This window comes from Dendropsophus ebraccatus, chromosome 5, assembly GCF_027789765.1.
Source record: "Dendropsophus ebraccatus isolate aDenEbr1 chromosome 5, aDenEbr1.pat, whole genome shotgun sequence".
Lineage (NCBI taxonomy): Eukaryota > Metazoa > Chordata > Amphibia > Anura > Hylidae > Dendropsophus > Dendropsophus ebraccatus.
The window spans coordinates 2,073,703-2,098,739 of NC_091458.1; the positions used below are offsets into that span (position 1 = coordinate 2,073,703).

The window sequence follows — 25,037 nt, forward strand, 5'->3', positions numbered from 1 at the left end:
TTATATACCACATGCTGCTATACTGTACAGTAACTTATATATCCAGCTGCTGTGTTATCAGGGTTATACAGTTACTATACATTATATACCACATGCTGATTGCTATACTGTACAGTAACTTATATATCACATATCCAGCTGCTGTGTTATCAGGGTTATACAGTTACTATACATTATATACCACATGCTGCTATACTGTACAGTAACTTATATATCATATATCCAGCTGCTGTGTTATCAGGGTTATACAGTTACTATACATTATATACCACATGCTGATTGCTATACTGTACAGTAACCTATATATCACATATCCAGCTGTTTCATCTCTTCTACATGTTATTCAGAATAATAATCAGTATATTTGGGGGGTGGGGGGTGGAACCAATTGTCTGCAGATCTATATATATATTATTATATATATTTAATATATATATATTGGTGTGCCGATGCTATGATGGATATGCACAGCAAGCTAATGTCAACCAAGGACCTCCCAATGTGTAACATGTATGGTGTCCTGCAGGGCTGGGGGCCATCTGCTATGATTTGATGAGGGTGTCCTGACCTCCCCTGTGTAACGTGTATGGTATCCAGCAGGGCTGGGGGCCATCTGCTATGATCTGATGAGGGTGTCCTTGGCGTGCCCCTGGTATAGCTGCATTGGGGCATGTGTTGTAATCTGCTAGAGACGCTACAACATTCCTCCTGTACAGGGGCCATTGCTTCCTTCTAGCACCTGCTGTTTGTGCACCAGATGCTTATTATTCACTGTAATGACCTGTAAATCTGCTCTGGGCAAATCATTATGTTGGCGAGAGCACTATAGATGTGCACTACTCCATCACTGGGTGAGACTATTATATACATGTACAGTGACTGGCCTCTTATTTAGAGCCTCCATGTAGTACAGCTGGACTCTCACTCCATCATTGGAGTCCCCATATAGTACCGTTGGACCTCCATTGGCCAGCAGTTCAATGTGGCATAGATTGGGCCTGGCAGTCCTTAGTCTGCTTCGGATCAGACACCATCTTGAACTTCAGCTGTCACTCCGCCTTCTCATCCTCTGTGCTAGGAGGAGACGTTGTGCCGAAATGCCCTGAGACGCTCGGTGAATAGACCACTACCGCCAGACTCTGCTCTAGGAGGAGACGTTGTGCCGAATCGCCCCGAGATGCTTGGTGAACAGACCACCACCGCCAGACTCTGTGCGCTAGAAGGAGACATTCTGCCGGATGGTGCCGAGATGCTTGGTGAACAGACCACCACCGTCAGACTCTGCGCTAGGAGGAGACGTTGTGCCGACCACCACCGCTAGACTTTGCGCTAGGAGGAGACGTTGTGCCGGATGGTGCCGAAACGATTGGTGAAAAGACCACCACAGCCAGACTCTGCGTTAGGAGACATTGTGCCGGATGGTGCCGAGACGCTTGGTGAACAGACCACCACCCCAGACTCTGCTGATGTCAATTCTCATTTATTTTATTACAAAGAAATTTCCACATGTTAAAAAGGAGTTTTGTATAAAAGTTGGCACTTGTGGACTGGTAACACGAAGGGAGAAGTGGGGTACATAGCAGTGTCCCTTGTGCCCAGTATGCACCCTGTAATACAATAATCCTCATACCCCCCTCCCCAACATAGTCTTTTTAAATACAAAGAAAAAGAAGCGAGACAGCTGGCTTTCTGGAGTATAATAAATAAGTTTCTGATACACATAGACATGGCGGCTGGCTGTAACACTCAGGGGCATAGAAGTTGCGTTTACATGGAGCACTGACTGGTCGGAGGGGAGCAGACTTTAACGGAAAGGTCCTGGGGCGCTATTACTTACAAGTGACGTCTGTAGGTGGGCAAACCTGAGGGTCGGAACTATCACCAAAATCATATGACTCAGAAATGTGTTACCGCCTGTCGCTCCTGCTCTGGTGTCCATCTTCTAAGAGATGGCCCCTCCATTATAGTCCTTCCCCCAGTTACACATGGAATAGTACCTTTGCTTAGTACAAGGTACAATGGGAGGATAATACTGATATGGCCGTAAAGTGACACTGAAATAAATACTCGTGGGGTTAACACTGACATCACTACTAAGTGTGGGGGTAATACTGTTATATCAGTCACAGGTAGCTTATTACTCTCGTCATCTACCTATAAGCAGCGTCTTCATACAGGGAAAATAGGGAGGAGCCGTCTGCAGCCGTCCTGACGGAGAGATCAGTGCTCGCGACAAGTGCTTTATGGGGAATACGCAGCAGATTGTGGCATATGGAGTACATAGTTAAGATGCCACACCATGGCACAGGCTCTGTGATAAGAGAGAAGGTTCCCTCGACGTCACATAGAGAGAGAGGAAGAAAAGAGACTGAACATAGACGACAGAGAAGCAAGAGAGTAACAGAGTCCTAAAGACCAAAAATGAATGACTGGAATGAGGTCCTTAGAGGTTGACATTGAATAAGACACACGGGCCACTCCGTTTGAGACAAGGCGCACTCCAGTGCCTCACAAAAGGTGAATAGTACCGTACAAGCAATGGCAGGGATGGAGGCTGACCCCTCCCTGACCTCGTAGACATGAACACATAATGCTGCCGACTAATCCCTGGGTGCACAGGGCTTATTGCTTAGTCTGAGAAGACCTATCCTGCTGACAATGGAATCTTTGGCCCTGCTTGATATGAATATTGTGGCTGGTTATTGGTCAGTAATACTCTGCAGCTTGTGACCGGCTAATGGCCACCACAGGAACCACAGTGACATTGCATAGTGAGAGCAAAACCATTTCCATGCCGCACTGGTGGAGACACGTCCATCCCTTACCAAGTCTGACTCATCTTTCTATAGGTTGTATGTCCATGGAGGGTGTTGTCCACGGACAATTGACAGTGCAAAGTCAGAGGGAAGATACCTTGAGTGGACATAAGGCTTTTTGTGTAAACACGTCCCTGAGGGGCACCACCAGCGGGTCCCCCATAATGCTTCAGAACTTCCCGGAGGCTTTGTTCTTTTGTAACCACTATTTTTGGGGCTTGGTTCAGACCCCCGACTAACACAATGTTTTAGCTGACATGTTAAACCCACTTTATCTAGATCATCTGTCCCAGTATAACATCTTCATACATTTCGGGTGACTTTTACAAGATTAGGGCGTCCTGCCTGTTATTGTTAACAGTCTCCTGTCCATTACTGTAGACTATAAAGATATTCTATACAGTTATCTTACAAAGAAAGATGGGTGTAAATGGATAGCCTATCTGCAAGCCGATGTGTATGGCGCCACTCTATAAACAGTAGGATATGGTTATGTTGGGGGTTGTAGTGCTCTGGGTACAGAGTATAATATACAGTTATGTACAGCAGATTTGAGTTATGGCCATGTCCAATAATTGGTTATGTTGGGGGTTGTGGTGTTCTTCATAGAATAGTCATGTCTACTTTGGGGTTTGTTGTGTTCTATGCATATTGTATAATGTATTATGGTGATGTCCAGTGATCAGGTCATGGACCCATCAGTTGTGTACAGAGTATTGTAAACTCTAGGAGCTTCTTATGTCACTCCAAGAACAGATTTGCCAGAAACATTAACAAAAATTTAAATAAAAGATCAACAGAAGCAATGCCTATTGACTTGTGTGGACTTTTGACTGAGAATGTATAGCCTATTGACTTGTGGACTTTCAACTGAGGATGTATAGCCTATTGACTTAGCTTACTGACATGTGTGGACTTTTGACTGAGGAATGTCTTTTTGGATTCATGTCTATATACCTGACCTTTGCAGAATATAAGGGTAATCTGTATTTCTTCTTCGAAAGGTGGGCCACTTAAAAGACAAGACCAGATAACTGTATACAATACCATCCAGTCCACCGTGCACTGCCACATACTGTATGTAACACACATGCTGTATCCATAAACACATCCTGAACACTATGCTCGCTCTCTGCCCCATAAGCCTCTGAAGTGCACATAGAATGATCTTTATACATATAATTTATACAAAATCCACCATTCCATTGCCGTACCCTCTTGTATCACACTTCTTGTGTAAACGTTCCTCATTCCATCTTCTTAGGTCATACTGTATATCTGATCAAGAGGCTTGGTCAAGCTCACGTAAGCACGATTAAATGTCAAATTAAGTTTACGTGATCCTGGTAAAGAGCCTGGATACGTCACAACCCTTGCGGACTTTATGCAGCTGCTGGTAAGCAGGTCCTGCCTGATATGTAGAAAACGTTGAAAAACAAAAAATAGCTGCCAGTCAAGGGCAGGACTGCATGATGGTCAGCATTATAGCCGAGTGGAGCATCGACTTTACTAAGAGTATTGTCACGTGCTGCAGAGACGTGAAGCTGCCTACCCCTGTTCAACAGAGGGAACCTTGAATGAAGCATCATAAAAGGATTGCCCATCAATTTGGCCTCCGAAAACCAAGATGGGTCTATTCTAACCCTTTATATTCTATGTTATTACTCTGCAGGCTTTATGGTCTTTAAACTTTTAGTCTATTGCCACAAGACTCTTGTGTTTTCTGTGTGTCTGTATCCTCCACATTTGCCAATCTTATTAAATTCTTAGTTCCCCATCACCAGATGGGTCAATATTATGTTCTGTACTAAGAACAGAGGCTGATGGTCCCTGGGAGATACCGAATGGGGACACGACTGGTGAGCGTGCTGCTAGAGGAGACAGAGACGGGGAGAAGCTAGGTGGTATAACAGAGGAGGAGAGAGAAGCTTCGTGGGTTATAGGGGAACGGCGTAGTGATGAGAAGTTGGGGAAGGTTCTGGCCACCGCAGGCTTAGGAGGCACAGTTTTAGCACCAGGATGAGCAACAGATGTGATGAGAGGAGGTGGATCGATACGAGGTTGAGGAATTGCTTTTGGTTTTGGCTGGAAAGGTTTTCTTAATGCTGACTCGTCTTTGAGTCGAGCAATCTCCATGAAGACACTGGCCAATGGCTGGAACTGTGGACACCAATTCAGCAAATAATCCCAGTTGTAGCTGCCACGTAGTTCCTCATCGCTAGCAACAATAGCTGTCAAGGATCCTTCTACAGATGGTTTGCCATCTTCAGGGAAAGAATAGTCCTTTGGATGTGACATATTTAACCCACAACCCACCCCCATAAAAGCCCCTCCACCACCACTATCATCTCGATAAAGTGTCGATTGACCAGCACCCTTTTTGTTTTTGAACCATTGTCCACTGTCCATAGAGGGGTCACAGGAGATATCAGACAGCTGATCGGCATCTTGTTGTATACCAGAATCTGGACCACGAGCAGATATGTGTTCTTGCATAGAAGATGTAATGCTTGCAACACGAGGATATTCATTGATCATACGGATCTCATCATCTTCTGCAGCTTCAGCTGATCCCCGTCCACTGGAATGGGAGGGATCTAGAGAGCCCCCTCGAGTATAAGAGCCATCAACAGTGGAAGATTCCATAGAATAACCTGGAAGAGTTTGGTGATAAAGACGATCACCACTACCAATAACTGGTTTATCGTGCCCCATTCTTGGCAGTGTACTACCTTGCAAATTGTCTAGTTGGGCATCAGTTTCTTCATTCTTCTTTTGCATCCCCCGGGACCTGCAGACAACCAGAATAATGGCGACTGCCGCTAAAACCACAACTACTGCCAATGATGAAGCAACTGATACTATGAGTAGTAAATTCAGGTCTGGGGCCAAACCAAAAGATGTGTGTGTAATATCCACAGTTAGCTGAGCCATGGCTACTCGTGAAGATGGCAGAGGACTGTGAGCATGAACTTCCATAGTCATTTCCCTTGTCTCTCTTTTTGAGCGTCCAGAACGGTGTCTCTGACCGTCTACCTTCAGATAGACCTGACCTGTTGTTTCATTGATTCCAAAGTAGGGTGATGGTTTAGAAAAAGAGTAGAGTACCATGCCATCAGCCCCTTCATCCTCATCTGTTGCCTGAACCTTCCCAATAATCTGACCTTTACTGGCACCTTCTGGAACCTCAAAACTGAAGTATGGAGCAACAAATACGGGGTCATACTCATCCTCCCCCATCACAAGAACTTGAACAGTGACCGTTGCAGAAAAGTTTCCAGCATCTGTTGCCTTTATAATCATATTGAAGGCTTTGCTGCGTTCATAGTCAAAGCTCTGCCGGGACAGTAGTTCTCCCGAAGTCCTGTTCACAGAAAATACATCTTTTCCAGTAAGTAGTCCCGGTTCTGTTGCTGGAAGCTCTAGCACTGTATATAGCAACTGGCCAAACATGCCTGTGTCCAGGTCAATGGCATGAATGATAGTAAGTAAAGTGTTCGCTGGCTGGTTTTCCCTTATACTTGTGGTCAGAATCTGTACTGGAAAATAAGGCTTGTTGTCATTGATGTCTCGGACTTCCACAGTGACCGGAGTAAGTGCAAAATTTACCAGGCCGCTGTTGCCATCAAAGGCTAAGACAACTAACGTGTGCACAGCCTGCCTCTCCCTGTCCAGCTGACGCACCAGCTTTATTGCGCCAGTTCCCTCATTGATCTGAAAAAATCGACTCTCATCGCCAGATGTGATTCTGTAATGCAGCAAACCGTTTTGTCCAGAGTCAGAATCTTGTGCCAGCACTCGGAGCACCTCAGAGCCGACCGGTGCGGCTTCACTAAGGAGTACGCTGTAATCTGGTCGCGGAAATACTGGTGGGTTATCATTGACATCCAGGACAGTGATGAGGACATGGACAGAGTGACTTTTCTGGGGAACGCCTCTATCCGATGCTCCCAGAGTTAGATTATAGAAGTGCATTGTCTCGAAATCGAGTGCATCCGTCAAGATAATTGAACCAATTTGCTGAAAATGTCCATTCCAGAGGCGCAGTCCACTCTGTACTTGGAACACGTTGCCAACATTCCCACTCAGAATAGTATAATCCAGTACTGAGTTTTCTGCTGTCAAATCTGCATCAGTGGCCTCTAAAATCAAGATGGTACTACCTAGGGGTAGGTCCTCGGGTACCACAGCCGTGTATTGTTGTTGTGGGAACGTGGGGACGTGATCGTTGATATCCATAATCAGAACCTGTACTGTTACAACAGAAGCAAGGCTTGGGGATCCTTGATCTCGAGCTTCGACTAACACATCCACCAGAGGTTGAGACGAATCCAACTCCATCAGCTGTTTCGTGAAGAGGGTCCCTGAAAATAGAAAGTGAAGAAAAGTTATTATCCAGAAACTAAATAATGTGCTGTGGTAAATCTATAAGCTCTATAATCTTTAGCAGACTAAGTTCTCACATGGTATATAAAGGGGTTTGAAGTCTCCGAAAACAGATTTCTGTCCCTTCCATTTTGTGGAAAATGAGGTGCCCCTGATCTCCGTAGACACTCCCCTGCCAGGAGTTTCCTATCATTGTCTATGTCAGACAAGGACTGGGAGACATAATCCCTCCGCGGTGGAGAATGTTTCCTGTGAGGCTTTGGGGGTTTCCTGCTACTCCACGCTCAGCCGGTTTCCCATCTGGACGGGATTTAGGTCTGAGCTGTGACAGGAACCCTCCGTTTCTTTCTTCATCCATTACTGATGATGGGAGCGCTATTAGCTCGTTACTACAGTAGGTCCAATTTCTGCCGTTAACCTTCTCACAGATCCCACCACCTTCTCCTGATCAGAAGATCTCGCCATCATGCTTTACACCTCCAGGTTTCTGGTTCATCTGCTTCAATGGATATCTTCTGGTTATAAATCTTCTTTTCCACCCTTCTTTACATCTTCTCATCACTTAGGGTTCTATTCCACGGGCCGAGGGGGGCCCGATCAATAATGCAAACGAGCGCCAATCTGCTAGATCGGTGCTCGTTTACTGGGCTTATTACACGGCCTGATCGTTTAGCGAGGGCTGCAGGGACATCATTACTGACATTCTTGCAGCCCTTGTTAAAACACCATACTTTACCTAAACAAGTTGCAGGTGTTTTCCTGCGCTCCTGGTTCCGCGCGCAGCAGCAGCTTCGGTGCTGTCTGTCTGATCTGACGCGGCGGTCCTTGCCAGTGATTGGCTGAGTGGTCTGTCAGCTAAGACAGGCCACACCAAAGCTGCTGCTGCGCAGGATCAGGAGGAAGAAGGAGCGCAGGAGAAGACCTGCAACATGTTTAGGTAAAGTATGGTGTTTAGACAAGGGCTGCAAGGACATCGGTAAAGCATGGTGCTCGTGAAATCGTCAGTCGCCCACCGTGCATCGCTATTTCACGCAGCGATGCATGGTCGGTGCCCGATGATTTTAGGTTTGAACCTGAATCAATGATCAGCCGATGACACGATCATCGGCTGATCGTTGTCTCTATTCCATGGAGCGATAATCGGCCATCGCTCCGTGGAATAGGAACCTTACTTTGAGGTGCTCACATCCTCTGGTCCTGCGGCTATCTAACTGTATATATGCCACATTTGTCCTGGACACATTGCTCCAGAAGTCCAGCTGGGTCCCAGGTGCTTCATCTCTATGTATCTATGTCCTCCACCATCTTGCCTTCTAGGCTGATCATCCCGAGTAGCAGTGCTCTCCTCCTGGCAGCCTTCTGTAGATGTCTTATGTGCCCTTCCTACTAATAGCAGCCTCCTGTACAGCAGTGATCAGAGCTTACTGCAGGTCCTCGCATAAGGTGGTTGTTGTTTCTTGAAGATGTCTTCCACCATTGGATGGCCTGTTCTACAGAAGATGTGTGATGTCTTTTCCACTTGAAGGGATTATCTGGGACTAGAAAAAAAAAACGGTGCCACCCCTGTCCTTCAGTTGTGCGTGGTATTACAATTCAGCTCTTAGAATTTATAGCCCTTTTTCACGGAACGATTATCGTTCATAGACCCGCTCCAACGACCGCTCGTTAACGAGCACTTAACGTTTTTTTAAAGCGAACAATAACACATAGTACATGTGGGAACGTGAACGATATCTGTAGTGTAACGATTTTTTTTTTGCGGTCGTTACATCGTTACATGGTTTAAAATGTGGGAAATGTAGGTAGACATTTCAAGAACGACTGAAAGATTTTTTATTCAACAAAAAGATTAGCGAATTATTGTTGAAAGACCAATGATTTTTTTTCGACATGTTGAAAAAAAATAGTGAACGACTTAACGACGATTTCGCTGTTGTCGTTCGCTTGTTTACAGCTATTCTCCACAGAATGAATATCGTTAACGAGCGGTCGTTTGAACGATTTTATGAACGATAATCGTTCGAAAAAGTTCCGTGGAATAGGGCCTTTACTTATAGGGAACTGAGCTGCACCCCCCCCACCGGGGACAAGAGTGGTGCTGTTTCTGGGGGAAAGCTGCCATTTTTTCAGCCTGGATAACCTGCTTTAATCTTTTACATATATTATGGGCACATGATTGTGACGGTAATGTGAGCGATCTTGGGTCCATAAAACCATAGTATGCTTGTGCAAAGCCTAGGGCAGTTTGTGGGACTAGACTTCTTACAGGGGCACTCCAGCGATTTTTTTTTTTTTTTTTTTTTCCCCCTTAAAAAAAAAAAAAAAACTGGTTTCAAAAAGTTATACTGATTTGCAAATTAAAAAAATCTCCAGTCTCTCAGTACTTATCAGCTGCTTTATGTCCTGCAGAAAGTGGTGTATTCTCTCCAGTCTGACACAGTGCTCTCTGCTGCCGCCTCTGTCCATGTCAGGAACTGTCCAGAGCAGCAGCAAATCCCCATAGAAAACCTCTCCTGCTCTGGACAGTTCCTGACATGGACAGAGGCGGCAGCAGAGAGCACTGTGTCAGACTGGGGAGAATACACCACTTTCTGCAGTACATACAGCAGCTGATAAGTATTGGAAGACTGGAGGGAATACACCATTTCCTGCAGGACACACAGCAGCTGGTAAGTACTGGAAGACTGAAGGGAATACACCATTTCCTGCAGGACATACAGCAGCTGATAAGTATGGATTTTTTTTTAAATAGAAGTAAACTATAAATCTGTATAACTTTCTGAAACCTGTTGATTTGAATGTGAAAGATTTTCTGCGGAGTGCTCCTTTAATGCTGTCAGTGGGGATGATGGCAGTCGTACCATTGTCCGGATGGATGTGAAAGGCAGCACCAGATGACAGCACTCTGTAGGTGACTCTGCCCATCTCCCCAGAGTCTCGATCTGTGGCCGTTATAGTGATGAGCGGGGTCCACGCCGGTGTGTGCTCCAGGATTATGACCTGAGGGAGAGAAGTGATCATTATTGTAGTATTAACACTAGGGGGAGCTGTACGCTAGTGTAATCTCTGGGTAGGAAGGTGACGGGGTCACCCCTCCTGGACACATGGGGGGCTCGTACCTGGTAAAGACTCTGCTTGAACTCGGGAGCATTATCATTGACATCCTGTAGGGTGAGTCTGACATCGGCCCGTGTCTGGTGTTTCCCATCCGATGTCTGTACGCTCAGTGTGTACGATGAGCGCTCCTCGTAGTCAAGGGGCTCTGTCAGCCATATCTGTCCTCCATAGCGGAAGATGCTGAATGTGCTTCCCAGAGATCCATCAATGGTCAGCATATACCACAAGGGGGGTCCGGAATCCACATCATTGGCTGTCACCTGAGCGATTTCTGATCCAATGAGGGCATCTGTAAGTGAGAGGATGGCCATTGATATGGGCGAGGGCGGGTACACACTCAGTCATCACAATCAGGCTACACGTGGCCGTCACGCTGCCGTCCATAGCACCTACCCTCCCGGACGCTGAGCTCCAGCTGTAGGGGAATAGTCGGACTGTTATCATTGACATCCATCACCACCAGGGTCAGGGTGGCCGATCCAGTGAGAGGAGGAGACCCACGATCCGTCGCTGTGATCACCAACCTGATAAGAGATGTAAGTGAGGTTGTGACTACACGCACACAATGTAGTAACAGATATACTAGTGCACATGATACGGCCAAAGTTTGTGTATACCGGTCACACCTACACCTAGATGAGCGGCCCCCCGTCACACCTACACCAAGATGAGCGGCCCCCCCGTCACACCTACACCTAGATGAGCGGCCCCCCGTCACACCTACACCTAGATGAGCGGCCCCCCGTCACACCTACACCTAGATGAGCGCCCCCCCCCCGTCACACCTTCACCTAGATGAGCGCCCCCCCCCGTCACACCTACACCAAGATGAGCGGCCCCCCCGTCACACCTACACCAAGATGAGCGGCCCCCCGTCACACCTACACCAAGATGAGCGGCCCCCCGTCACACCTACACCAAGATGAGCGCCCCCCCGTCACACCTACACCTAGATGAGCGCCCCCCCGTCACACCTACACCTAGATGAGCGCCCCCCCGTCACACCTACACCTAGATGAGCGGCCCCCCGTCACACCTACACCTAGATGAGCACCCCCCCCGTCACACCTACACCTAGATGAGCGCCCCCCCCCCCGTCACACCTACACCAAGATGAGCGCCCCCCCGTTACACCTACACCTAGATGAGCGGCCCCCCGTCACACCTACACCTAGATGAGCGGCCCCCCCGTCACGCCTACACCTAGATGAGCGGCCCCCCGTCACACCTACACTTAGATGAGCACCCCCCCCTCGTCACACCTACACCTAGATGAGCGGCCCCCCGTCACACCTACACCTAGATGAGCGGCCCCCGTCACACCTACACCTAGATGAGCGGCCCCCGTCACACCTACACCTAGATGAGCGCCCCCCCGTCACACCTACACCTAGATGAGCGCCCCCCCCCCGTCACACCTACACCTAGATGAGCGGCCCCCCATCACACCTACACCTAGATGAGCGCCCCCCCCCCCCCGTCACACCTACACCTAGATGAGCGCCCCCCCCCCCGTCACACCTACACCTAGATGAGCGCCCCCCCCCCCCGTCACACCTACACCAAGATGAGCGGCCCCCCCGTCACACCTACACCTAGAGGAGCGGGCCCTTGTCACACCTACAACTAGATGAGCGGCCCCCCGTCACACCTACACCTAGATGAGCGGCCCCCCGTCACACCTACACCTAGATGAGCGCCCCCCCCCCCCCCCCCCGTCACACCTACACCTAGATGAGCGGCCCCCCGTCACACCTACACCTAGAGGAGCGGCCCCCCGTCACACCTACACCTAGATGAGCGGCCCCCCGTCACACCTACACCTAGAGGAGCGGCCCCCCGTCACACCTAGAGGAGCGGCCCCCCGTCACACCTAGAGGAGCGGCCCCCCGTCACACCTAGAGGAGCGGCCCCCCGTCACACCTAGAGGAGCGGCCCCCCGTCACACCTAGAGGAGCGGCCCCCCCGTCACACCTACACCTAGAGGAGCGGCCCCCCGTCACACCTACACCTAGAGGAGCGGCCCCCCGTCACACCTAGAGGAGCGGGCCCCCGTCACACCTACACCTAGAGGAGCGGGCCCTTGTCACACCTACAACTAGATGAGCGGCCCCCCGTCACACCTACACCTAGAGGAGCGGCCCCCCGTCACACCTAGAGGAGCGGGCCCCCGTCACACCTACACCTAGAGGAGCGGGCCCTTGTCACACCTACAACTAGATGAGCGCCCCCCCGTCACACCTACACCTAGATGAGCGGCCCCCCCGTCACGCCAGTGGTGGACACAGACTGCAAAGTCCCCCTGTACAAACAATATGTTTGGGCCCCCATAACCTATTTGTTCCTCCATCTTTCTGCCTTGAAGGTGCACACATATGTACAGCCGGGTATCCAGTACACGTGTCCTGCTACAGCACAGATGCCAGGGCCCACTAGAGGACTGTACTGCAGTCTGTGCCGGCCCCAGTGTGGTACTGGGGTCCCTGTGGCCACCAATAGAACTGATCATAGGGGGCCCCCAAATAAAGAACCTGTCAGAAGCAACATGCTGACCTGGTCCCATCCTGCACTGATGTATCTGTGACCACAGCTGCCTGAGTAACAAGAACTACAACTCTCAGAATGCCTTACACTTATGAAGCTCTCAGAGAATGCTGGGAGTTGTAGTTTCCGAGAGGAAAACCCATTGAGTTGTCTGCTCATTTTTACTTCAAATCCCAGCACATCCTGAGGGCTGCAGACTGCTGTACATGCTGGGAGTTGTAGTGTTTGCAGCTGTTGTACTTGGAGGGTCCTGGGGGCATTATACACTGGATGCTGTGTGGGGGATGGGAGTATATAGGAAGTGACCCCAGAACAGCACTAATAGGGGATAGAACACATGGGCCCCTAATCACTGCTGGGGCACAGGTGGGAGACATGTACTGTATGTGGCTGCACAGGTGGGAGAAATGTACTGTATGTGGCTGCACAGGTGGGAGAAATGTACTGTATGTGGCTGCACAGGTGGGATACATGTACTGTATGTGGCTGCACAGGTGGGAGACATGTACTGTATCTGATACAGGCAGATTCATCCATCATCACTGCGGAGAACACATTCTACTGCTCCAGTGATGCCCCCATACCGCTGCAGGAGACGCTGGGCATTGTGCGTGCTGGCACTAGGCTTGTGGGCATCTCCTCCATAGACCACCATGCTTTACAGCACTCCAGCCTACATGTATCCTAGGTATATACCAACACTGATTGGTGGGGATATGACTGACAGATGATTGCTCCATTCTGGGGGCGGCGGCGCCCTCTGATGGCTATGATGGTGTATGGTAGGTATATCCCCACACTTTATAAGATGAGAATGATCCTGTAATATCTGGGGGTTCCTCCGTCTGATCACATCTGAGCACTTTTATAACTCTCCTTAGTCTCTCACTGTTGGCCACTCTTCTCTAGCTTCTCTATCAAGCCGAGGTCGGATCTTTAGTCTTAGGGCCACATGTATCATCTGGCGAACGGATGATTTTCGGCGGAAAGGGCCGATTTGCGTATTTTTTTATTCGCAAATGGCCGATTTGCGAATAAAATATTCGCAAATCGGCACTTTCCGCCGAGTACGCCGGGGGGCGGAAAGGGGGCGTGTAGTGGGCAGAACGGAGGGTGCGGACTCAGAGTCCGCGCGATTTACCATCCGTTCCGCCCAAATGTACGCCGAAAACCTACTCCAGTCCTCAGCTGGCGTAGGTTTTCGGCGGTGCGCACTGGCGTGCACGGGATTTATGTAGAGGCAGTCCGCCTCTACATAAATCTCCGTAGCGCCGGAGCTGCGGGGGCATTTATAAGTCCGGCGTAAAAAACGCCGGACTTAATAAATGCCACCCTTAGTCTTTTCTCCTCAGATGGACATTTGCTTGTTCTCTGATGCCAGTTACAGACGTTCTCATGGCTGGGACGCTGTGATGCATGTGGACAAAGCCGAGCCAATGTACTGCCCAATGGGGGCAACATAACAAGCCACTGACTAATGCATATGGGCATGGTGTCAACCGCAGAGTGACAACCCAGCCTCAGGTTCAGGGGGCAGATCATACCGGACCTGTGTTCTCCGTACATATACCCGACCTCTCTGTACATATACCGGACCTCTCTGTATCCATACCGGACCTGTGCTCTCCGTACATATACCGGACCTCTCTGTACATATACCGGACCTCTCTGTACCCATACCGGACCTGTGCTCTCCGTACATATACCCGACCTCTCTGTAGATATACCGGACCTCTCTGTATCCATACCGGACCTGTGCTCTCCGTACATATACCGGACCTCTCTGTACATATACCGGACCTCTCTGTACCCATACCGGACCTGTGCTCTCCGTACATATACCCGACCTCTCTGTACATATACCGGACCTGTGCTCTCCGTACATATACCCGACCTCTCTGTACATATACCGGACCTGTGCTCTCCGTACATATACCCGACCTCTCTGTACATATACCGGACCTGTGCTCTCCGTACATATACCGGACCTCTCTGTACATATACCGGACCTCTCTGTACCCATACCGGACCTGTGCTCTCCGTACATATACCCGACCTCTCTGTACATATACCGGACCTCTCTGTATCCATACCGGACCTGTGCTCTCCGTACATATACCGGACCTCTCTGTACATATACCGGACCTCTCTGTACCCATACCGGACCTGTGCTCTCCGTACATATACCCGACCTCTCTGTAGATATACCGGACCTCTCTGTACATATACCGGACCTCTCTGTACCCATACCGGACCTGTGCTCTCTGTACATATACCGCACCTGTGCTCTCTGTACATATACCGGACCTGTGCTCTTCGTACATATACCGCACCTGTGCTCTCTGTACATATACCGCACCTGTGCTCTCTGTACATATACCGGACCTGTGCTCTCTGTACATATACCGGACCTGTGCTCTCTGTACATATACCGGACCTCTCTGTACATATACCGGACCTCTCTGTACATATACCGGACCTGTGCTCTCTGTACATATACCGGACCTGTGCTCTCTGTACATATACCGGACCTGTGCTCTCTGTACATATACCGGACCTGTGCTCTCCGTACATATACCCGACCTCTCTGTACATATACCAGACCTCTCTGTACATATACCGGACCTCTCTGTACCCATACCGCACCTGTGCTCTCTGTACATATACCGGACCTGTGCTCTCCGTACATATACCCGACCTCTCTGTACATATACCAGACCTCTCTGTACCCATACCGCACCTGTGCTCTCTGTACATATACCGGACCTGTGCTCTCCGTACATATACCGGACCTGTGCTCTCTGTACACATACCGCACCTGTGCTCTCCGTACACATACCGCACCTGTGTTCTCTGTACATATACCGGACCTCTCTGTACATATACCGGACCTGTGCTCTCTGTACATATACCGGACCTGTGCTCTCTGTACATATACCGCACCTGTGTTCTCTGTACATATACCGCACCTGTGTTCTCTGTACATATACCGGACCTCTCTGTACATATACCGCACCTGTGCGCTCTGTACATATACCGCACCTGTGCTCTCTGTACATATACCGGACCTCTCTGTACATATACCGCACCTGTGCTCTCTGTACATATACCGGACCTGTGCTCTCTGTACATATACCGGACCTGTGCTCTCTGTACATATACCGGACCTGTGCTCTCTGTACATATACCGGACCTGTGCTCTCTGTACATATACCGGACCTCTCTGTACATATACCGGACCTGTGCTCTCTGTACATATACCAGACCTGTGCTCTCTGTACATATACCGGACCTGTGCTCTCTGTACATATACCGGACCTGTGCTCTCTGTACATATACCGGACCTGTGCTCTCTGTACATATACCGCACCTGTGCTCTCTGTACATATACCGCACCTGTGCTCTCTGTACAGATACCGGACCTGTGCTCTCTGTACATATACCGGACCTGTGCTCTCTGTACATATACCGGACCTCTCTGTACATATACCAGACCTCTCTGTACATATACCGGACCTCTCTGTACCCATACCGGACCTGTGCTCTCTGTACATATACTGGACCTGTGCTCTCTGTACATATACCGCACCTGTGCTCTCTGTACATATACCGGACCTGTGCTCTCTGTACATATACCGGACCTCTCTGTACATATACCAGACCTCTCTGTACATATACCGGACCTCTCTGTACCCATACCGGACCTGTGCTCTCTGTACATATACTGGACCTGTGCTCTCTGTACAGATACCGGACCTGTGCTCTCTGTACAGATACCGGACCTCTCTGTACATATACCGGACCTCTCTGTACATATACCGCACCTGTGCTCTCTGTACATATACCGCACCTGTGCTCTCTGTACATATACCGCACCTGTGCTCTCTGTACATATACCGCACCTGTGCTCTCTGTACATATACCGCACCTGTGCTCTCTGTACATATACCGCACCTGTGCTCTCTGTACATATACCGGACCTGTGCTCTCTGTACATATACCGCACCTGTGCTCTCTGTACATATACCGGACCTGTGCTCTCTGTACATATACCGCACCTGTGCTCTCTGTACATATACCGGACCTCTCTGTACATATACCGGACCTGCGCTCTCTGTACATATACCGCACCTGCACTCTCTGTACATATACCGCACCTGCGCTCTCTGTACATATACCGCACCTGCGCTCTCTGTACATATACCGCACCTGCGCTCTCTGTACATATACCGCACCTGTGCTCTCTGTACATATACCGCACCTGTGCTCTCTGTACATATACCGCACCTGTGCTCTCTGTACATATACCGGACCTCTCTGTACATATACCGGACCTGCGCTCTCTGTACATATACCGCACCTGCGCTCTCTGTACATATACCGCACCTGCGCTCTCTGTACATATACCGCACCTGTGCTCTCTGTACATATACCGGACCTGTGCTCTCTGTACATATACCGCACCTGTGCTCTCTGTACATATACCGGACCTGTGCTCTCTGTACAGATACCGGACCTGTGCTCTCTGTACATATACCGCACCTGTGCTCTCTGTACATATACCGCACCTGTGCTCTCTGTACAGATACCGGACCTGTGCTCTCTGTACATATACCGCACCTGTGCTCTCTGTACATATACCGCACCTGTGCTCTCTGTACATATACCGCACCTGTGCTCTCTGTACATATACCGCACCTGTGCTCTCCGTACATATACCCGACCTCTCTGTACATATACCGGACCTGTGCTCTCTGTACATATACCGGACCTGTGCTCTCTGTACCCATACCGGACCTGTGCTCTCTGTACATATACCGCACCTGTGCTCTCTGTACATATACCGCACCTGTGCTCTCTGTACAGATACCGGACCTGTGCTCTCTGTACATATACCGCACCTGTGCTCTCTGTACATATACCGCACCTGTGCTCTCTGTACATATACCGCACCTGTGCTCTCTGTACATATACCGCACCTGGGCTCTCTGTACATATACCGCACCTGTGCTCTCTGTACATATACCGGACCTGTGCTCTCTGTACATATACCCGACCTCTCTGTACATATACCGCACCTGTGCTCTCTGTACATATACCGCACCTGTGCTCTCTGTACATATACCGCACCTGTGCTCTCTGTACAGATACCGGACCTGTGCTCTCTGTACATATACCGCACCTGTGCTCTCTGTACATATACCGCACCTGTGCTCTCTGTACATATACCGCACCTGTGCTCTCTGTACATATACCGCACCTGGGCTCTCTGTACATATACCGCACCTGTGCTCTCTGTACATATACCGGACCTGTGCTCTCTGTACATATACCGCACCTGTGCTCTCTGTACATATACCGGACCTCTCTGTACATATACCGGACCTCTCTGTACATATACCGCACCTGTGCTCTCCTCCATCATCACACCATTATTGTAAAGTCCTGGTCACTGACCATAGTGGCGGCTGGAGAGGCTGCCAGTCCCCTTAGGTCATCTTGGAGGATCAGGCACATCCTGGATGAGAGATCTTTGACTCCTTTATAGTAATATTGGCAATGGCTGCTGGAGGAGTCACCTCTGCTACACGTGATCTCATGTGATCGGAAACATTACTCACCTTCCTCCGTCTACCAGGACACTATATAAAGCTCTACAATAACGGCCGTGGTAACAATCCCTGTGTGAGGATCAGGACGTGTATATAGTATATAGTGTGTGCACTCACCGAGCCTCAGACCAGATCTCCCGACCTACAATAACGGCCGTGGTAACAATCCCTGTGTGAGGATCACAACGTGTATATAGTATATAGTGTGTGCACTCACCGAGCCTCAGACCAGATCTCCCGGTCTAGAATAACGGCCGTGGTAACAATCCCTGTGTGAGGATCAGGACGTGTATATAGTGTGTGCACTCACCGAGCCTCAGACCAGATCTCTCGACCTAGAATAACGGCCGTGGTAACAATCCCTGTGTGAGGATCAGGACGTGTATATAGTATATAGTGTGGGCACTCACCGAGCCTCAGACCAGATCTCCCGACCTACAATAACGGCCGTGGTAACAATCCCTGTGTGAGGATCAGGACGTGTATATAGTATATAGTGTGTGCACTCACCGAGCCTCAGACCAGATCTCCCGGTCTAGAATAACGGCCGTGGTAACAATCCCTGTGAGAGGATCGATACGGAACAGATCCCACATGGGCTGAAACTGCTGGAAGGCGTAGGTGATTTGTCCGTTCATGCCCTGGTCGGGATCTTCAGCGAGGACCTGGGGACAGAGCAGCGGCGGTGTATTACCAGTTACCGGAGGACGGTTAGGAGCAGAGTACCTCACCGCCAGGTCCTACCTGTATGAGGCGACTCCCATCGGCCTGACCCTCCCGGATGTACGCCGTGTAGGAGGGAAGCTGGAAGCGGGGAGCATTGTCATTGGCGTCCTGCAGCAGGATGGTGACCGTGGTGAAGGCGTAATGCTGCGGGCTCTCGGCCTGGATCACCAGCTTATGCCGAGGATTGGCCTCAAAGTCCAACAATGGCGGCTGCAGCACTGTGATCTGCCCTGCGGATATACAGTGTGTGCTGAATATCATCTATACTGCAGACTGTAGGACTATACAGAGATATCAGGTATGACTGTGAATGGTGAGAGGGTGTCCTAGAGGACATGTGTAGGGATCATCACTGTAGGGATCTCTGATATGTCCGTTACTATGGTGGGGATCATCCTGTGTAGGGATCTCTGCTATGTCCGTTACTATGGTGGGGATCATCACTGTAGGGATCTCTGCTATGGCCGTTACTATGGTGGGGATCATCACTGTAGGGATCTCTGCTATGGCCGTTACTATGGTGGGGATCATCACTGTAGGGATCTCTGCTATGGCCGTTACTATGGTGGGGATCATCACTGTAGGGATCTCTGCTATTGCCGTTACTATGGTGGGGATCATCCTGTGTAGGGATCTCTGCTATGGCCGTTACTATGGTGGGAAACATCAATGTAGGGATCTCTGCTATGGCCGTTACTATGGTGGGGATCACCCAGTGTAGGGATCTCTGCTATGGCCGTTACTATGGTTGAGATCATCCTGTGTAGGGATCTCTGCTATGGCAGTTACTATGGTGGGGATCATCATGTGTAGGGATCTCTGCTATGGCCGTTACTATGGTGGGGATCACCCAGTGTAGGGATAACTGCTATGGCCGTTACTATGGTGGGGATCATCACTGTAGGAATCTCTGCTATGGCCGTTACTATGGTGGGGATCATCATGTGTAGGGATCTCTGCTATGGCCGTTACTATGGTGGGGATCATCACTGTAGGGATCTCTGCTATGGCCGTTACTATGGTGGGGATCATCACTGTAGGGATCTCTGCTATTGCCGTTACTATGGTGGGGATCATCCTGTGTAGGGATCTCTGCTATGGCCGTTACTATGGTGGGAAACATCAATGTAGGGATCTCTGCTATGGCCGTTACTATGGTTGAGATCATCCTGTGTAGGGATCTCTGCTATGGCAGTTACTATGGTGGGGATCATCATGTGTAGGGATCTCTGCTATGGCCGTTACTATGGTGGGGATCACCCAGTGTAGGGATAACTGCTATGGCCGTTACTATGGTGGGGATCATCACTGTAGGAATCTCTGCTATGGCCGTTACTATGGTGGGGATCATCATGTGTAGGGATCTCTGCTATGGCCGTTACTATGGTGGGGATCACCCAGTGTAGGGATAACTGCTATGGCCGTTACTATGGTGGGGATCATCCTGTGTAGGGATCTCTGATATGGCCGTTAGTATAGTAGGGATCACCCAGTGTAGGGATCTCTGCTATGGCCGTTACTATGGTGAGGATCATCCTGTGTAAGGATCTCTGCTATGGCCGTTACTATGGTGGGGATCATCCTGTGTAGGGATCTCTGATCTGGCTGTTACTATGGTGGAGATCACCCAGTGTAGGGATCTCTGCTATGGCCGTTACAATGGTGGGGATCATCCTGTGTAGGGATCTCTGCTATGGCCGTTACTATGGTGGGGATCATCCTGTGTAGGGATCTCTGCTATGGCCGTTAGTATGGTGGGGATCATCCTGTGTAGGGATCTCTGCTATGGCCGTTACTATGGTGGGGATCATCCTGTGTAGGGATCTCTGCTATGGCCATTACTATGGTGATCATCCTGTGTAGGGATCTCTGCTATGGCCGTTACTATGGTGGAGATCACCCTGTGTAGGGATCTCTGCTATGGCCGTTACTATGGTGGGGATCATCCTGTGTAGGGATCTCTGCTATGGCCGTTAGTATGGTGGGGATCATCCTGTGTAGGGATCTCTGCTATGGCCGTTAGTATGGTGGGGATCATCCTGTGTAGGGATCTCTGCTATGGCCGTTACTATGGTGGGGATCATCCTGTGTAGGGATCTCTGCTATGGCCGTTACTATGGTGGGGATCATCCTGTGTAGGGATCTCTGCTATGGCCGTTACTATGGTGGGGATCATCCTGTGTAGGGATCTCTGCTATGGCCGTTACTATGGTGGGGATCATCCTGTGTAGGGATCTCTGCTATGGCCGTTACTATGGTGGGGATCATCCTGTGTAGGGATCTCTGCTATGGCCGTTACTATGGTGGGGATCATCCTGTGTAGGGATCTCTGCTATGGCCGTTACTATGGTGGGGATCACCCAGTGTAGGGATCTCTGCTATGGCCGTTACTATGGTGTTGTACCTGTATTTGGGCTGATGCTGAATGCTCCATTTTGATTTCCGCTCAGGATGCTGTAGGTGATTTTCCCAGAGGATCCTCCACTATGTGCAGCCTTGACTGATCCCACCACCGAGCCTATAAATGATCAGCACAACATTAGGGCGGTACTATAAGATATAGGAGGGACAGGAGCCGCGGTACTATAAGATATAGGAGGGACAGGAGCCGCGGTACTATAAGAATACGGAAGGGACAGGAGCCGCGGTACTATAAGAATACATGAGGGTCAGGAGCCGCGGTGCTATAAGATACAGGAGGGTCAGGAGCCGCGGTACTATAAGAATACAGGAGGGACAGGAGCCGGGTTACTATAAGAATACATGAGGGACAGGAGCCGGGTTACTATAAGAATACATGAGGGACAGGAGCCGCGGTACTATAAGAATACATGAGGGACAGGAGCCGCGGTACTATAAGAATACAGGAGGGACAGGAGCCGCGGTACTATAAGAATACGGAAGGGACAGGAGCCGGGTTACTATAAGAATACATGAGGGACAGGAGCCGCGGTACTATAAGAATACATGAGGGACAGGAGCCGGGTTACTATAAGAATACATGAGGGACAGGAGCCGCGGTACTATAAGAATACGGAAGGGACAGGAGCCGGGGTACTATAATAATACAGGAGGGACAGGAGCCGCGGTACTATAAGAATACAGGAGGGACAGGAGCCGCTGTACTATAAGAATACGGAAGGGACAGGAGCCGCTGTATTATAAGAATACAGGAGGGACAGGAGCCGCGGTATTATAAGAATACGGGAGGGTCAGGAGCCGTGGTACTATAAGAATACGGAAGGGACAGGAGCCGCTGTACTATAAGAATACAGGAGGGACAGGAGCCGCGGTACTATAAGAATACGGAAGGGACAGGAGCCGCGGTACTATAAGAATACAGGAGGGACAGGAGCCGCGGTACTATAAGAATACAGGAGGGACAGGAGCCGCGGTACTATAAGAATACGGAAGGGACAGGAGCCGCGGTACTATAAGAATACAGGAGGGACAGGAGCCGCGGTACTATAAGAATACGGAAGGGACAGGAGCCGCGGTACTATAAGAATACAGGAGGGACAGGAGCCGCGGTACTATAAGAATAGGGGAGAGACAGGAGCCGCGGTACTATAAGAATACATGAGGGACAGGAGCCGCTGTACTATAAGAATACAGGAGGGACAGGAGCCGCGGTACTATAAGAATAGGGGAGCCTGCACTACTCTACTTATTACAGTCTTATTTTTTTCCACTCTATATTCTTCATTGTCTGTTACTTTACTGTGCCCAGTATTCTCCAGTACTCTATCCTGCTGAGTACTCCTATCCCTCTGTTCTGCCCAGTGCTATCCTCATTACTCTGTTCTGCCCATCACTATCCTCATTACTCTGTTCTGCCCATCACTATCCTCCTTACTCTGTTCTGCCCATCACTATCCTCATTACTCTGTTCTGCCCATCACTATCCTCATTACTCTGTTCTGCCCACCACTATGCTCATTACTCTGTTCTGCCCACCACTATCCTCATTACTCTGTTCTGCCCAGTGCTATCCTCATTACTCTGTTCTGCCCAGTGCTATCCTTATTACTCTGTTCTGCCCATCACTATCCTTATTACTCTGTGCTGCCCAGTGCTATCCTCATTACTCTGTTCTTCCCAGTGCTATCCTCATTACTCTGTTCTGCCCATCACTATCCTCATTACTCTGTTCTGCCCATCACTATCCTCATTACTCTGTTCTGCCCAGTGCTATCCTCATTACTCTGTTCTGCCCAGTGCTATCCTCATTACTCTGCTCTGCCCATCACTATCCTCATTACTCTGTTCTGCCCATCACTATCCTCATTACTCTGTTCTGCCCATCACTATCCTCATTACTCTGTTCTGCCCAGTGCTATCCTCATTACTCTGTTCTTCCCAGTGCTATCCTCCTTACTCTGTTCTGCCCATCACTATCCTCCTTACTCTGTTCTGCCCAGTGCTATCCTCATTACTCTGTTCTGCCCATCACTATCCTCATTACTCTGTTCTGCCCAGTGCTATCCTCATTACTCTGTTCTGCCCATCACTATCCTCCTTACTCTGTTCTGCCCAGTGCTATCCTCATTACTCTGTTCTGCCCATCACTATCCTCATTACTCTGTTCTGCCCATCACTATCCTCCTTACTCTGTTCTGCCCATCACTATCCTCATTACTCTGCTCTGCCCATCACTATCCTCATTACTCTGTTCTGCCCATCACTATCCTCATTACTCTGTTCTGCCCATCACTATCCTCATTACTCTGTTCTGCCCAGTGCTATCCTCATTACTCTGTTCTACCCAGTGCTATCCTCATTACTCTGTTCTGCCCAGTGCTATCCTCATTACTCTGTTCTGCCCATCACTATCCTCCTTACTCTGTTCTGCCCATCACTATCCTCATTACTCTATTCTGCCCATCACTATCCTCATTACTCTGTTCTGCCCAGTGCTATTCTCATTACTCTGTTCTGCCCAGTGCTATCCTCATTACTCTGATCTGCCCATCACTATCCTCATTACTCTGTGCTGCCCAGTGCTATCCTCATTACTCTGTTCTGCCCATCACTATCCTCATTACTCTGTTCTGCCCATCACTATCCTCCTTACTCTGTTCTGCCCATCACTATCCTCATTACTCTGTTCTGCCCAGTGCTATCCTCATTACTCTGTTCTGCCCAGTGCTATCCTCATTACTCTGTTCTGCCCATCACTATCCTCCTTACTCTGTTCTGCCCATCACTATCCTCATTACTCTGTTCTGCCCAGTGCTATCCTCATTACTCTGTTCTGCCCATCACTATCCTCCTTACTCTGTTCTGCCCATCACTATCCTCATTACTCTGTTCTACCCAGTGCTATCCTCATTACTCTGTTCTGCCCGGTGCTATCATCATTACTCTGTTCTGCCCAGTGCTGTCCTCCTTACTCTGTTCTGCCCATCACTATCCTCCTTACTCTGTTCTGCCCATCACTATCCTCCTTACTCTGTTCTGCCCATCACTATCCTCATTACTCTGTTCTACCCAGTGCTATCCTCATTACTCTGTTCTGCCCATCGCTATCCTCATTACTCTGTTCTGCCCATCACTATCCTCATTACTCTGTTCTGCCCAGTGCTATCCTCATTACTCTGTTCTGCCCATCACTATCCTCATTACTCTGTGCTGCCCAGTGCTATCCTCATTACTCTGTGCTGCCCAGTGCTATCCTCATTACTCTGTTCTGCCCATCACTATCCTCCTTACTCTGTTCTGCCCATCACTATCCTCATTACTCTGTTCTGCCCAGTGCTATCCTCATTACTCTGTTCTGCCCATCACTATCCTCATTACTCTGTGCTGCCCAGTGCTATCCTCATTACTCTGTGCT

The 25,037-nt window shown here is 49.4% G+C and overlaps 1 protein-coding gene across 1 annotated transcript in view; it reads right to left on the bottom strand.

The window, feature by feature from the left end:
• Positions 1 to 1,464: 1,464 nt before the first annotated feature.
• DCHS1 (dachsous cadherin-related 1) overlaps positions 1,465 to 25,037 on the bottom strand; it is a 63,296-nt gene continuing 39,723 nt past the window's right edge. Inside the window, exons 15-21 of the mRNA XM_069969297.1 lie at positions 21,606 to 21,719; positions 19,220 to 19,431; positions 18,986 to 19,140; positions 10,713 to 10,843; positions 10,322 to 10,608; positions 10,064 to 10,202; positions 1,465 to 7,180 (exon numbers count right to left, since the gene is read on the bottom strand). Of these exons, the coding sequence (XP_069825398.1) occupies positions 4,575 to 7,180; positions 10,064 to 10,202; positions 10,322 to 10,608; positions 10,713 to 10,843; positions 18,986 to 19,140; positions 19,220 to 19,431; positions 21,606 to 21,719 (3,644 nt within the window). The 3' untranslated portion in view covers positions 1,465 to 4,574. The remainder of the gene's footprint in view (positions 7,181 to 10,063; positions 10,203 to 10,321; positions 10,609 to 10,712; positions 10,844 to 18,985; positions 19,141 to 19,219; positions 19,432 to 21,605; positions 21,720 to 25,037) is intronic.